We start from the raw sequence: 16,112 nt of genomic DNA on the forward strand, positions 1-16,112 counted from the left end.
GAGCAATAAACTCACCTTGTTCATTTTAAAAGCGATTGTTGCCCATCTTTTCTGCAACCATACACACCCACCATGCCTAAGAACCAGCACCCTGAGGTGAAATGTCAGTCTTCCTTGATGCCGCGGGTCAGAGAGCGCTACATATATATTTTTTTACACCCGTAAATTAAAACTTTATAGTACTTTTGCATCTAGGGAACACATTAGCTAACAAATGGTGTATTCTTATTTTTCAAAACTCATAATGATTCTGTAAGCAATTATAGGTCATTATCGAATTGTAAACTATTCTGAGCAGTAAATTACAGCTAGCAATTGCAAAATGTTGTTAATTCTGTAGGTTTTTTTTTCCAATAACAACTGGCTCTATACAAATGTAATTTTCAATAGGTCTTGTCACACATGAACAGCAGGCAATGTAATTATCATCTGTCCAGATCAGTATCACATTTTTGTATATTTACATGAACTTTACATAACAGTTACCAAACAATCATGAGAACACTTTTAGGGTCAATAGTAAAATAGTTTAGGAGAAAAAGAATGTCATTGTAATATGCTATAAGATATATGATATGATAAATCCATTGGTATAATAGTAATGTGACCAGACAGCTAGTCTGGTGCGCAGCTGTGACAAGTGAGATAAATCAATAGGATGACCAACTGTTACTCATTCTATTCATTTTACATAACTCATTTAGTGCCGCAAAGCCTGTCTCTAAGCACTGAATATAGGTAATGATATTACCCCACACAACCCCTGAGCACAGAATACTAGCACACAATACTATACCATTTCCAACACATCAGTCTACATAAAAAGGTGGTTGAAAACGTCTACCTAAAATTTAGTGCTCCAAGCAAATAATACCTTTTCTGCTCTATCAAAAAATAAAATATTTATAACAATGCAGGAAAAAGGCAAAGTTTCATTTAAAGTGAAAGTTCCCTCCAAAACTAAAATCTCTAAGGGTCCTTTCACACGGCGCACTGTCAGACGAGGTCTGTTCTGCGCCGATCCCCGCTGAGCAGGCGGATGACAGCTTCGTCTCCGCTCTGTGTGCATAGACGGGACTGTCAGATCTCCGCTATCCACTATGGGGAGATCGGATGAGAACGGACCGCCTGTCTGTTCTCATCCGATCCAATCCGCCAGACGGATGGAAAATAGGGTTTCCATCCGTCCGGATTTCACGGACAGGATCGGATCAGAGAGCAGCAGGTGTCAGCGGACATGTTACCACTGACATCCGCTGCCCCATAGGGATGCATGGAGCATGCGATTAGGTCCGCCTGAAAAACTAATCGGATCGCCCATGTGAAAGGACCCTAAGTCTACTTGCATCCACAAACTAAGACTAAGGCTAAAACTGAAATGTCTAAATCTACTGGCATCCACAATCCAAGACTAACCTATCTAACCCTGTAAAGCAAAAATCGCTATACATACCTTTTCTGAAGCCAATCAGGTCCGTGAAGGAGACAGCCGACATTGGCTGGGAAATGCCTGGTAAGTGACGTCACCCATAGACTTACTATGGGGCTTCTGCTGCCAGCAGACTCTTCTGCACACTCCCACACAGAGAGGCCACAACTGACAGCTCAGCGTTTGACCAGACCGGAACGGCTTCAGATCAGGTATGTATAGCGATTTCTTTACAGGGCTAGATAGGTTAGTCTTGGAATGTGGATGCCAGTAGATTTATACATTTCAGTTTTAGCCTGAACCTCTACTTTAGGCTGAACTTCGTGCACATATAAAGGACACAAACTGTGCATTTATAAATGTACATTACATTTTTTATACAAGCACAGTAAGTATCTACGTTTGACATGGTGTCGCCTTCTTGCAGTCCCTGTACAGCAGGCTTCAGACGGGAGAGAGAAGAAGCACAAGAAGAGAATCAGTTGTGCTGCAGTGATGTGCTATCAAGACACATGATGTGGGCTTGATCAGCAGATGGTATGAGATATGGGTTTTAACAATGTATATGTATATGTATATGTGAATGTGGAACCTTTTATCAATGCAATAGCATGTAAGTTCTCTCTGTAACAAACACAATTTTGACAAATTTTTGAAAATGACTATATACATGTGCTGATTTGTATATTTACATACTAGTAGACTAGCGTATGGCTTATATCCCTGAAGAAGAAGCTACTCAAGCTTTGAAATGCGTTGGGCCAGTGCAACGCTAACCTGTATAACGATTCAATCATTGTATTGATGTTACATATTTTATTTTGATTTTGTATATGGCTCCTCTACACATATGTGTATGTACAGTTTTTAATTGTTTGATACAAATAAATATGGATTTTTAAGAAATTACAGTTTACTTGGATATTGCCTATAAAGTCCCAACCCCAAGGGGAGGTTCGTGTTTGGTATATGTGCTATAGAGAGACATGATGATAGGAGAGATCAGAGTGACAGAAAGATGAGCTAATCAGTTTGTTGCTTCTCCTTTAGTTTCCAGTTACAGACTAAGGGAGAAACAAGGTATAAAAGTTTTACTTAACTGCAGCAGAGAAAAATCAGGTTATTATTTTCCCCAATTTCTGGTAAATCCAACCTGTTTAAAGTGAAATGACACTCCTTTCCTCTGACCCGCAGTCATTGTTGTTTATTTCCCCAGACATTGGAAATGTTTGGGGGGGGGGGGGGATGTCAGAGAATGTAACATCAAGGTTACTCTTACATGTTAGTAAATGATTACTATGATTAGGACATTGTATAGCTGATCAAAAACATTAGAATTAAAGTGAATGTAAACCCTCACATATACCCAGTGAAGTGAACAGCCTCAGATGAAACACAAAGATAAAACAAATCTCCCTACATAAGTTTTTTTTTTTTAATATCTGCTGTCTTCAGCTTTCTACACGGTTTAGAAAGTGATCATTGTGTTAGAATCTTTTCTTCCTGTTCCAGTGCTGGGTGTGGAGTCTTGGCATACACTGTTTGACAGCTGATAGGAGGAAAGACACACCTCCTCTTCCACATAAGCAGAGGAAGGAAGAAACATGCAGAGCTGTGCTGTAAATAGACAAGATCTCTCCTAATCTATCTCTATGCACCTACCACAACACAAGTTTCAAGCTATTTTTACCTCCTGTGTCAGAAAACTTGTCACAAGTTATCATGCTGATAACAGAGGAACAGAGCAGCAGAAAGACATGGGACTTAGGGCTTTGGAGAGAGATAAGTAAACACTACAGGTATGTGTCCCCAGGTCAAATTTCATGAATGGAGTTTACAGCCACTTTAAAGCTAATTATGACATCTCAAAAATTATTTTTTTATTTTATCAAATAGGCAAAAGAACACACACTAGGAATTGTGCCTCCAACATTTCATTGAAATGTTCCAGAATGCATAGTTATTATTTCCCCCAAACTCCTCCAGCCTATTCATTGCCCTATCTTGTTGCAATGGCCCAAATCTAGAAAATACTTAGAACCTGAAAAAATTGGACCTACAAAATACAAACCCATCATTCTGTCTTCAGTAAACAAAGTTTAGAAGCACCTAAAAAAATGAATTCTATCATAGACCAGGTATATATGCATACTGAATATTCAAACCCAAAACATCTATCTCTAAACTATAAAAATGGTACTATGTCCCTCTAAAATTCACCTTATTTCATGTAATGAAAAATACATGCATATAATATAACAGCCCCCTGACCCCCCCCCCCAACAAAAAAATAAATCCTATGAATGTACCCCAAACACAAATCCAAACTTTGTCATGAAGCACATGTACAGAACACTGCCACAAACTATATTTGGCTTATACAGGCCTCAAGTCTATAAATTAAAGCAGAAAAGTCTATACACAGTCATAACCCAGCAGTGAACTATACTTTGGGTGCATTTGGGTCCATGCAGTAAACTGTATACTCATTTATATCAAAACAGAGTACCAACTACTCACAGGAATATACAGATGTTAGTGACAGTCATTTGGACCATGCATACTCATTATTTAGGAGTTGCTTCTGATGGTGTCCTTATCCCCATAAAAAGCATAGGTCTACAAAATTTCCAACCCAATCAGTAAAATAATCAGCATGTAGTATAGGGCTGGGACAAGGGGTGGGCAGGAGGGGTGGCTGCTCTGGGCGCAATCGTTTACTGCAAGGAGGGGGGCACCCTGAGCCTATTCATAAGGGAAGGGGGGTGCAGTTTGGCATCTTTGCCCTGGGCGCTGGATGGTCTTGTCCCGGCACTGGCTAGTGCAGTTCCTCTATTGCTCCTTCTTCCCCCATGGGATTTCAAGAGAAAAGTACTGTGATATTGCTTATCCTATCATGCTGGGTTCCCTTTACTGTAATATTAGTTTTCTTGTAATGCCAGAGATGATTAATAAGATTATTTTTTTTTCTTTGTATAATCAAGTTTTATTATTTCCCTTTAAGAAGATTTAATAGAATTCCAATCTCCCGTGAACAACCATGTAAAATAGTTCAGTAGTGCTAATCTTTAGCTTTTTGTTTTTTTTAACCTCTTGTTGACCACCCACTGTAGTATTACTACAGCAGGGCGGCTCGGCTGCGCAAAATCACGTAGTACTAGGTGATTTCGTGCACGGGGTTTCGGCGGAGCACGCGAGCTGCCAGAGCCGCGTCCCAGCTATGTTTAGACACAGCAGGAAGCGGGCCGTGGGAGGAGCGGCAGCGATCGCCGCCTTCCTCCCACGATTGTCAGATAAACTGACAGAAGACCCGCCTGCTTATGTAAACAAAGCAGGCGAGTCTTCTGTGAGACAGGTAGGGAGAGATCAGGAGTTTCAGCTAAACTGAAACCCCGATCTCTCTGTGCCTGTCACAGAACCATTCCCATACACGGCTAGTAAGCACAGTTAGGCATACATTAACCCCTTTGAACACTCCCAGTGTTAACCCCTTCCCTGCCAGTGTCATTTATACAGTAACAGTGCATAATATTTAGCACTGATTACTGTATTAATGTCACTGGTCCCCAGAAAATGTCAAAAATGTCAGTTAGGGGCCTGATCTGTCCGCCGCAATGTCGCAGTCCCGCTAAAAAACGTTGATCGCCGCCATTACTAATAAAAACAAATAAAATAAATTAAAATTCCAAAAATCTATCCCGTCATTTGTAAACGCTATTAAACCAATTAAAATACGCTTTTTGGGATTTTTCTTTACCATAAATTTGTAGCACAATACAAATTGGTTTAAATTGATAGAAAAAATGTGATTTTTTAAATTTTTTTATTGGGAATGTTTTATAGCAGAAAGTAAAAAATATGGTGTTTTTTTTTTAAAAATTGTCGCTCTTTTTTTGTTTATAGCGCAAAAATCAAAAACCACACAGGTGATCAAATACCACCAAAAGAAAGCTTTATTTGTGGGGGAAAAAGGACATCAATTGTATTTGGGTACAGCGTCACATGACCGCGCAATGTTTTGTTAAAGTAACGCAGTGCAGAATCGCAAAAAATGGGCTGGTCATTAAGGGGGTAAAACCTTCCATAGCTGAAGTGGTTAATCACCATTTTTGCTTTATTGTCTTCTATCTTGTTTCATTATTTGTCTGTTTTCTTGCTTTTAAGTGTCCATCAAAATTTTTACTTTTCAGGAACTTTTCTTTTCCCACAACCTAAATCCTTTAAACAGTCACTGTGATGAATTTATAAAAATGAGGACTCACTTACAGGTATGTACAGTGAGTGGTGGGACTTACAGTTCGAAAAATGCAATAAACAAAAAAAATAAAAAAAAAATAAAAACAAAATGGTAAAACAGTCAGTGTATATTTTCCTATCATCATCTTTAGTATCATATCTACTACCAAAAGACAGGTGCTTAAAGCCTCTATGTATACATAGATGTTCTAAACTGTACAATGTAGTTTGTCTAAATGTTTAAAGCAATAATTCAGGCTGGCTACATTCAAGTTAATACTATACTAAACCATATTAAATTATGGGTTTGCATAACTCTATTACATGAAATACACCCACGTCACGCTCAACAAATACATATTTTAATATTTAATCTCTAAGAAAAAGAAAAGTAACAAAAAGAACAGCATTTCATTTGGTGGAGCCGCTTATTGCTTCACCTGGATTTTATTTCATTACCGTGGCACTGTGTATATTGGAAGTAAGCGATGGCGCTGCAATATTGCTTAATGCAGCGGTGTTGCCAGAACAAAAAAATGACACTGCCTCAATGCTATGCATACATAAGCTTCCCAGCAGACCTCTCGTGCATATAAAACAAAAATATTCCCCTAAGAGATGTTAAAATCCACGCACCCCTTACTCTCCTTGATTCTTCTTTTAAAGGATTAGAAAGCGCACAGTTTGATGCCAGCCTCTCCTTTTTAACTATAGTTTATGATCTACTACTTATCTTGCTATACGCCTGATAAGAGTAAAGCTGATATGTGCTAAACTGTAGTAATGCTTCAAACTCAAAGATGAAACAATTTCGAATCCTCGCCTGAGGCTCTCGTTGCTTCAGCTCCTGCTGCTCTGTTTCCCAGAATTCCCTCTTTTACCTGCTCGTTGGGCTGCCTCAGCCCTGGTCAGGAAGTGCTGAAGTTGATCCAGTTTCTCATGCTGCTCCTCCAAGGGTTTTTGTTGCCATATGGCTGACCCAGGCCCTCCAGCATCCCTTAAGGCATTCCACTTCTGGATCAGAGCAAAGAGTTCTGAGAAAGACTTGTGATAGCCTTGGCGTAGCATTTCTATGCAGATGCTGTGCTTGAACGAATTTTGATAGCTGCATAGTGAAAAAGAAGGAAACAAATAATTCAATAGCTTCATAATTACAATAGCCAATGTAGTTAGAAACATGCATCACATTACCTTTTACTGTTAATTTCATTTTAACAATGTCCCTAATGTTCCACGTCTCGCTGTGCAGAATACATGTGCTGTAATCAAGTGTCTTGTTATACATCTGTCATTAGCCTGCTGTTTGCAGGCTGCTTATAACACAGTGAAAGAGCTATACTGACACCTCACAGAACAACGCACCATGACAGACGTACACTATTGTTATCCTGGCCTTCTATTAGTACTCCAGGACATGCCTGTATAAAGCTCTGGTGACTCCAACAGGCCACTGCATGTCAACAAAACATTTCTCATCTCCGCTCAAAATGCATTAAAATAACTGTTTACAAAGTGTATTGATTCCTATGTACACCCGCTAGATCGGTGTTTCACAACCTTTTTTTAGTCAAGGCACCCATTAAAAATTATGGACAATCTTAAGGCACCCGTTAAAATTATGGACGATCTCAAAGCACCCTTTAAAAATTATAGACAATCTCGAGGCACCCTTTAAAAATTATAGACAATCTCGAGGCACCCTTTAAAAATTATAGATAATATCGAGGAACCCTTCAAAAATTATGGACAATCTCGAGGCACCCTTTAAAAATTATAGTCAATCTCGAGGCACCCTTTAAAAATTATAGACAATCTCGAGGCACCCTTTAACCGCTTGCCGACTGCTCACAGTATATTTACTGCGGCAGTCAGCCCCTCACAGGCAGAGCGGCGTAGGTCTACGTCGCTAGCCTGTGAGGCTCTGGGGAGCAAGCGCGTGCCCGCGGAGGCGCGCTCCCGTGGAGGCGCGGTCACGGACCCCCCCGCGTGTGTGACCGGCGGACCCGATGTCGGGGGAGAGGGAGAAAGTCAGGCGGCTTGTGTAAACAAGCTGCCTGTCATTCTCCTCGGTGTAAAAACACTGATCACACAGTTTTACAATGTAGAACCGTTGATCAGTGTCCCTACAGCTCAACAGACAGTCAATCACAGTAAGAATCACGCCCCTAGGGACACACACAGCCCCTCCCTCTCAAATAAAGTCAACCCCTTCACTACCAGTGTATTTTTACAGTAACAGTGCATATGTATAGCACTGATTACTGTAGAAATGTCACTGGTAACCCCAAAAGTGTCAAAAATGTCAAACATAGGTAGCATAAAACAAATTGGCCGAAAATGTTAAAAAATTTTGATTTTTACATTTTTTTTGGGGAATTTCATATAAAAAAAATGTGAAAAATATTGTTATTTTTGCAAAATTGACGCTCTTTTTTTGTTTATAGCGCGTGATCAAAAAATCGCACAGGTGATCAAATACCACCAAAAGAAAGCTCTGTTTGTGGGAAAAAAAGGACGTCAAATTCGTTTAGGTACAGTGTCGCACGACCGCGCAATTGTCCGTTAAAATCATGCAGTGCCGAATCGCAAAATACCCCCTGGTCATTTAGCAGCCAAATCCTCCGGGGCTTAAGTGGTTAAAAATGATGGACAATCTCAAGGCACCCTTTAAAAATTATAGATAACCTCAAGGCACCCTTTAAAAGTTATAGACAATCTTGAGGCACCCTTTTAAAAATTAGGGACAATCTCGAGGCAACCTTTAAAAATGATGGACAATCTCGAGGCACCCTTTAAAAATTATGGACAATCTGAAGGCCCCCTTTAAAAGCTATAGACAATCTTGAGGCACCCTTTAAAAATTATGGACAATCTCGAGGCACCCTTTAAAAGTTATTCTAATGGATCAACCAGCTCCCCCGACTGGGCACCTCCGTTGACGGATGCTCCTAGTGCTTCCCGAGGGCTCCAAGCACTCCACCAGACACCTTAAACACATCAGACCCCACAAACCGCTGCAGCTTGGTTAGGGTCTCACCGTCTCCTACCCACCCTGGACCTACGACAAGGCTCCAGGTTCCCGTGGGTGAACCTCTCTTCCCCCAGAGAGTGCAGCAGAACAAGCTCTTACACAAGCTCTTACAAGAGCTTAGTAATTATCCAAGGGAGTACAGTTTTCCACCACAAGGTTACCGCCCAGGTGGACCTTGTTGACAACTGGACGTGACATTCATTATCCAATAGAAACAGGGTTTTACACTCAGTCATTCCCATACAGTGTACACAATCCCTCCCCCCTAACCTAAACTAATTATCTAGCCATCTGGACAGAACAATGTGAGGTCATTAACATTAGACAACGGGACGGCCCAATCCACATTCCCTCCCAATACACAAACAATAGGGCAAGGCTGCCAGTGACAGTCTGTGTGTCTCTCTCACACTGAAGCTGGAATACACATTATCCCAATCCACAAACAAAACCTGTCTGACATTGAGGGATATGTAATACACACATTATTTAGGAATTACAGATTTCATGGCAATGGGAATAAATCTTCATATTTCTCTATGGAGATATTGCTGACAAATATGAGTGTCCCATCTGAAGCAATTCAAACCATTAATTATGTTTAATTATTAATTATTATCTGTTTTTAACTTCCAGTGACGGTGAATACTGTCACATATCTTCCCCCCAAAGATAGACAAACCAGGTACCAGACCTCCAATCGATCTGTGCCTGAGCTAGTCGGGTAACAAGTCCCAAAGAGTCAATCCATCCTGGCAGCTTCCTTGATAAAGTTTCAATAGTTTGTAAGTTTGTCTTGGCAAGGCGCATGGAGCTCTCATAGCCGATCAGTCTGTTAAAGTCTGGTTTGGGCAGGCCAGACTGGGCTTCTTGGGCACCCTGTGCCCCTAATAGACACAGGGTGACTTAGACATAAGAGGAGCCTAGTAGGCTGAGAGAGGAACTTTCCAACCTCTCTAAGATAGGCTGTGTTCCACGGGCCCTCCCAATGCCTGCACCCACCCAGTACCTAAACCAAATTGTCCAGAAAACAGCGTTACTGACCCAGCCAACCTCTGCCTCTCTCATAGAAGATACTCACCTCTGTGGATAGGCTTGGACTGGCCCTTCTCCCGGGAGTCCTTTCAGCCGCTGGAGAGAAGACAGGGTGGTGGGGCTCACTTCATCAGGCTGTTGGGGATCTGGGCCGACTGTCTAGCATCCCTGGGATATAAATGTGAAGACTGCAGTCCCATCCACTATCACAGGAACTCCATCTTTTGTATGTTGAGGGCAGAGGCCAACCACACTGTGCTCTGTTGCCAGTTCTTCTGCTGGGTTGGGGTCATCATTGTGGGGCACCAACTGCTTCTGGGAAGGGGAGTCAGCTGCTCCATCTTCCTTACCCCCGCCGCAGCTTGGTTAGGGTCTCGCCGTCTCCTACCCACCCTGGACCTATGACGATTCTAACTGTATGGGGGTTGGACTTGTGAAATGATCACAGAGACATGCAGGATCACATGAGCTCTGTGATCATTGCAGGGAGAAGGACGGTCGGCTGTGTTTACAACAGCCGACCGTCCTTCTCTCTCAGCGGGGAGTGATCGCGGGTGTCAGGCGGCAATCGGAGCCGCCTGACACCCGCATCGGCTTCCCCACTGGCGATCGGGGGCGGGAGCGTGCCACCAGCAGAGCGTGCGCGCCCCCTAGCTGCCTATCTGCCTTTGTACGTCTATTTCCCAAAGACAACCTTGGGATATGAAGCTGAGCACATGCACTTAACTTCTTTGGTTGACCATGGCAAGGCCTGTTCTGAATGGAACCTGTCCTGTTAAATCGCTGTATGGTCTTGGCCACCATACTGCAGCTCAGTTTCAGGGTCTTGGCAATCTTCTTGTAACCTGGGCCATCTTTATATAGAGCAACAATTTTTTTTTTTTGATCCTCAGAGAGTTCTTTGCCATGAGGTGTCATGTTAAAATTCCAGTCACCAGTATGAGAGAATGAGAGCGATAACACCAAATTTAACACACCTGCTCCCCATTCATACCTGCAACTTTGTAACACTCACAAGGCACATGACACCGGGGAGGGAAAATGGCTAATTGGGCCCATTTTGGACATTTTGACTTAGGGGTGTACTCACTTTTGTTGCCAGCGGTTTAGACATTAACGGCTGTGTGTTGTGTTATTTTGAGGGGACAGCAAATTTACACTGTTATAAAAGCTGTACATTACTTTACATTGTAGCAAAATGTCATTTCTTCAGTGTTGTCACATGAAAAGATATATTAAAATATTTACAAAAATGTCAGGGGTGTACTCCCGGCAGAAAAAAACGACTCCTGTGGGCATTAATTCATTTTTTTAAATTATTTTCATTAAGAAAAATTGCCTATACATATACTTATGTAATATAAATAGAAGAGAAATTTCCGCGCTAGATGTGACAGAAAACCAAATGATTGAGAACAATAGTGAGCAGCTGGCACAAAATCAACTAACAGTGATTCAAAAAATACAATAAAAACCAAAAAGTGCAGCGCTGAAATCAGTATACAATTATATAGCTGAAAAGCTCATATAAAGAAAACAAAACAAAAACAAAACAAAACAGGAGAGGGGATAATGTCCAAATGAATAGTCCCAATATTAAGTGCAGAGATGTGAATCCACGTGCAAAATAACTTTCTTCCAGTGACACCAGGGAAAAGTGTAGGAAGGGGACACCCTTGTGCTCAGGTATAACAAGCAGCTTACCGAAATTCCGTGGCTGCTCAATTTAATGAGACAGCCTCTCCCAGCTAGTAGTAAACCAGTAGGTCAACCGATATCAAGCTCAGGTGCTTCGAAAGACTCCAAAAGCCGAAAGCCGTTTCCGGTGTGTTGTTAAACCGATCACATTAATATGTGGCACACTTGGAACTTCTCATATACTCCATTGAACGTAAAGCCATATGTAGAAAGAAACAGAGGCCCATAGCGTAATCCCGTAAACCAATAGGTAAATTTATTAAAAAAACTACTTACAATTTAAAAGACAAAAACAGGCATGTAGTATGTGCCGGTCATGGATCTAACCGCGGCGTCCCGCAAGTCTCCAGATCAGCATATGGATAAACAGCCGGCTTCGTTGGGGGGCGTGTGGACGTTTATGTCTGGGATCGCCCTGGTTAGGCGATCCCAGACATAAACGTCCACACGCCCCCCAACGAAGCCGGCTGTTTATCCATATGCTGATCTGGAGACTTGCGGGACGCCGCGGTTAGATCCATGACCGGCACATACTACATGCCTGTTTTTGTCTTTTAAATTGTAAGTAGTTTTTTTAATAAATTTACCTATTGGTTTACGGGATTACGCTATGGGCCTCTGTTTCTTTCTACATATGGCTTTACGTTCAATGGAGTATATGAGAAGTTCCAAGTGTGCCACATATTAATGTGATCGGTTTAACAACACACCGGAAACGGCTTTTGGAGTCTTTCGAAGCACCTGAGCTTGATATCGGTTGACCTACTGGTTTACTACTAGCTGGGAGAGGCTGTCTCATTAAATTGAGCAGCCACGGAATTTCGGTAAGCTGCTTGTTATACCTGAGCACAAGGGTGTCCCCTTCCTACACTTTTCCCTGGTGTCACTGGAAGAAAGTTATTTTGCACGTGGATTCACATCTCTGCACTTAATATTGGGACTATTCATTTGGACATTATCCCCTCTCCTGTTTTGTTTTGTTTTTGTTTTGTTTTCTTTATATGAGCTTTTCAGCTATATAATTGTATACTGATTTCAGCGCTGCACTTTTTGGTTTTTATTTTACTATACATATACTTGAAGCCTCAAAAAAAAGATTGGTAGTACTAAAATAATGTTTAATTTTTTTAGTGGGAGCGTGTGGTCATTTGCGCAAATATCGGTCAACAAGAGAGGCGGTGAAATTTGGTGGAGCGACTGTAACAATCTGCCTTGTCTTTACTTATATTCGATCTAAAATCTGCCAATTTAAAAAAAAAAAAAAATTATAATAATAAAAAGTAGAGCTGCACGATTCTGGATAAAATAAGAATCATGATTTTATTGCTTAGAATAAAGACCATGATTCTTGGTGTAACATTATCTTTCACAATATACAAAAAATTGGGCTAACTTTACTGTTTCTTTTTTTCTTTTTATTGCGTTCGAAAGGCTGCTGCACAAACACAGTGTGACAAAAAATATTACAACGACTGCCATTTTATTTTCTAGGGTCTCTGCTAAAAAGATATTTATATATATATATATATATATATATATATATATATATATATATATATATGATGTTAGGAGGTTCTAAGTAATTTTCTAGCAAAAAATACAGATTTTATCTTGTAAGCAACAAGTTTCAGAAAAAGGCTTAGTCTTTAAGTGGTTAAACTGACCTCATTTGCAGACTGAAGTCCATCCCTGATTGATCTGTAAATGAACTGAAAGATACAATGTTTCTTTTTATCTCTCTTTTAGCTGAGTAATGTTGTTGATAAACATTGCCGGTTGTTTTTTTTTTTTTTTTTACTGCTGACTGCTGTGAGCAGGGAACTGGTTGGCACCAATAACATGGATCAAGGAAATGCTGGATTAAAATTGTGTGGGGGGGTTGAATAGAGATCATGATTTTTTAACAATTAATCATGCAGCTCTAATAAAAAGTAATCTAAGTGTGCAGAAACAGTCCATTTCTGCAACAGTTTCAATAATCACTAAATCTTTGGACAACCTTTGGTAAATCTTCATATTTCTTATATAAACCAAAAAGTATTTCATTTTCAAAATGTCTACAGAAAAAAAAACAATATGTTTTTTCTACAGATTTTACAGTACAGGTAATATTATGTTATCCATAATTCTGTACTTCTAAAACTCCAATACATAAAATCTCAACTTAGCCTTCTATCCCAGCTGCTGTTTTCTAATATAACAAAGAATGTTGTGTGGTTTAAAACAGAGCTGTTTCAGATCACATACACACACAATACAGGTAAAGGTAATGAAGAATTTATGGTCTAGAGCAGTGGTTCTCAATTCCGGTCCTCGGGACCCACTAACAGGCCAGATTTTAAGTATTACCTTGGGGGATGCAGACTAGAATACCACAATCACTGAGCAGCAAATGAGATCACCTGTGATGTAATTTAGTTATCTTGCAAACCTGGCCTGTTGGTGGGTCCCGAGGACCGGAATTGAGAACCACTGGTCTAGAGGAGGTCCTTCATACCAATTAAAAACTACGATCAATGGGGTTTATTTACCAAAGCTGGAGAGTGCAAAATCAGTCTCACTTCTGCAGAGAAACCAATCAGCTTCTAACCTCAGTTTGTTCAATAAAGCTTTGGCAATAAAACCTGGAAGCTTATGGGATTCTATGCAGAAGTGAGACTGATTTTGCACTCTCCAGCTTTAGTAAATAACCCCCAATGTCTCTTTAAAATTGTACTGTAAATAGGGTTGTTACCTAAAACATGCTCCATGTATGTAGTGGCTAGAAATAAGCTAATCTATGTACTAATAAATGGAAGAAAAATTTTAGTTCTGTATTGTCAATGGTTAATTTGTCAGCAATCTACTGTTTTAAGGTCAACCTCTTCACTATTGTTAGGCACTTACAATACTAAAATTAGTATTGGCCTACTGTCCATAACTTTTTACTTTACTAAGGTATTAAACACAGTGCTTTGAGTTCCATAGATGTCCTTGTTTAAACAATTTCTTGCATCGTAGTGAAACACTGCACCACTTTCATTTAAATAAATAGGGGAAACAGCTGTATGGGCATTAACATTATAGGGCAAACTACTTGTTTTGTAATAAAGAGATTAGTAATTTCAAGATTTTACTCCACCTATCCAATTGAGATGCTGCCTTTGCTAATATGTTCCTACAGATATCAAGGAAACCTCACCTTAAAATGAGATTAGGCATAGGCGTAGTGTAGTATTCAACTGAAGATGCACTTATATTGTGCTGTAATGTGGCACACTTAAAAGCGCTAAAGTCCCTGCTCTAATTCCCTAAGAGAACAAGAGAGATGCCTTCCAAGCACCTGCAGATTCCCCTGACAGCACTACTAATGATTTGTTGCCGGCAGTTATTTTTTGTATCAAAGCAGACAAAAAAAATGTACTCCTTTGCAACCTAGGAGCCTCCTAAGTAATGGCCTGGAGAAAACCTTGTTCACACCAACACATGAAAAAAAGACAAAGGACAAAAGAAAAGACTTTGCTATGACACAGAGTCACTTGAACTCTTTAGAAAAATGATATTAGAGTGAATGATTGAAGCCCTGTGTCATAGTAGTCTGCTATGGCAGTGTTTCTCAACATTTTCATATTTCACACTACTGCACATTTACTAGCCACTCATGTATATCCATATATCTTTCCCCTAATGTATGTGCAACTAGTCAATACCCATCATTTCGTATATACATTTTCCAAACAAACTTCTCAGGCAAGAACATACTGTAATTAATAACCTTTACACCAATATATTTTGCATAGGAATTCTTTGCTAAAATGTCAAACAGTTAAATTTGGAGACATACACTATAATACCAAAAGTATTTGGACATCTGCCTTTACAAGCACATGAACTTTCAATATTGATAGGGTTCAATATTGATTTGGCCCATACTTTGCAGCTATAAAAGCTAAAACTCTTCTGGGAAGGCTGTACACAAGATTTAGGAGTGCGTCTAGGGCAGTGATGGTGAACCTTGGCATCTCAGATCTTTTGGAACTACATTTGCCATCCATGATGGTCAACTCACTGCAGAGTGCATGAGCATCATGGGAAATGTAGTTCCAAAACATCTGGGGTACCAAGGTTCGCCATCACTGCTCTAGGGGAATGTCATTGTTCCAGAAGTGCATTTGTGAGGTCAGGCAGTGATGTTGGATGAGAGAGTCTGGCTCGCAGTCTCCGCTCTAATTCATCCCAAAGGTGTTCTATCGGGTTGAGGACAGGGTTCTGTGCAGGCCAGTCAAGTTCCTCCACCCCAAACTCGCTCATACATGTCTTTATGGACCTTGATTTGTGCACTGGTGCGCAGTCATGTTGGAAAAGGAAGGGACCATCCCCAAACTGTTTCCACAAACTTGGGAGCATGAAATTGTCCAAGATGTCTTGGTATGCTGACGCCTTAAGAGTTCCCTTCACTGGAACTAGGGGCCAAGCTCAACCTCTGAAAAACAACCCCCCACCATAATCCCCCCTCCACCAAGTGATTTGGACCAGTGCATAAAGCACAATCCATAAAGACATGGATGAGCAAGTTTGGGGTGAAAGAACTTGACTGGCCTGCACTCGCTTATCCACAGCAGTCTAAGGGTGCAGGCTGTCTTGTGCTTGATCCAGAAAGCAATAAAGCATAAAGGTATGAAAGACACCGCACACCACTAGCTC

At 40.6% G+C, this 16,112-nt stretch overlaps 1 protein-coding gene across 2 annotated transcripts in view; it reads right to left on the reverse strand.

Annotated features, from left to right (window-relative positions):
- TTC29 (tetratricopeptide repeat domain 29) overlaps positions 1–16,112 on the reverse strand; it is a 421,410-nt gene that overhangs the window by 317,122 nt on the left and 88,176 nt on the right. The window contains exons 1-2 of one of the 2 annotated variants that reach the window (XM_082264157.1): positions 6,857–6,981; positions 6,547–6,770 (exon numbers count right to left, since the gene is read on the reverse strand). In XM_082264157.1, coding sequence (XP_082120283.1) covers positions 6,547–6,733 — 187 coding nt within the window. In that variant the 5' untranslated portion in view covers positions 6,734–6,770; positions 6,857–6,981. Of the gene's footprint in view, positions 1–6,546; positions 6,771–6,856; positions 6,982–16,112 lie in introns of those variants that run through there. The other variant, XM_082264156.1, reaches the window with a different exon arrangement.

This window comes from Pelophylax lessonae (assembly GCF_965119305.1).
Source record: "Pelophylax lessonae genome assembly, chromosome: 1".
In the NCBI taxonomy this organism is placed as follows: Eukaryota; Metazoa; Chordata; class Amphibia; order Anura; family Ranidae; genus Pelophylax; species Pelophylax lessonae.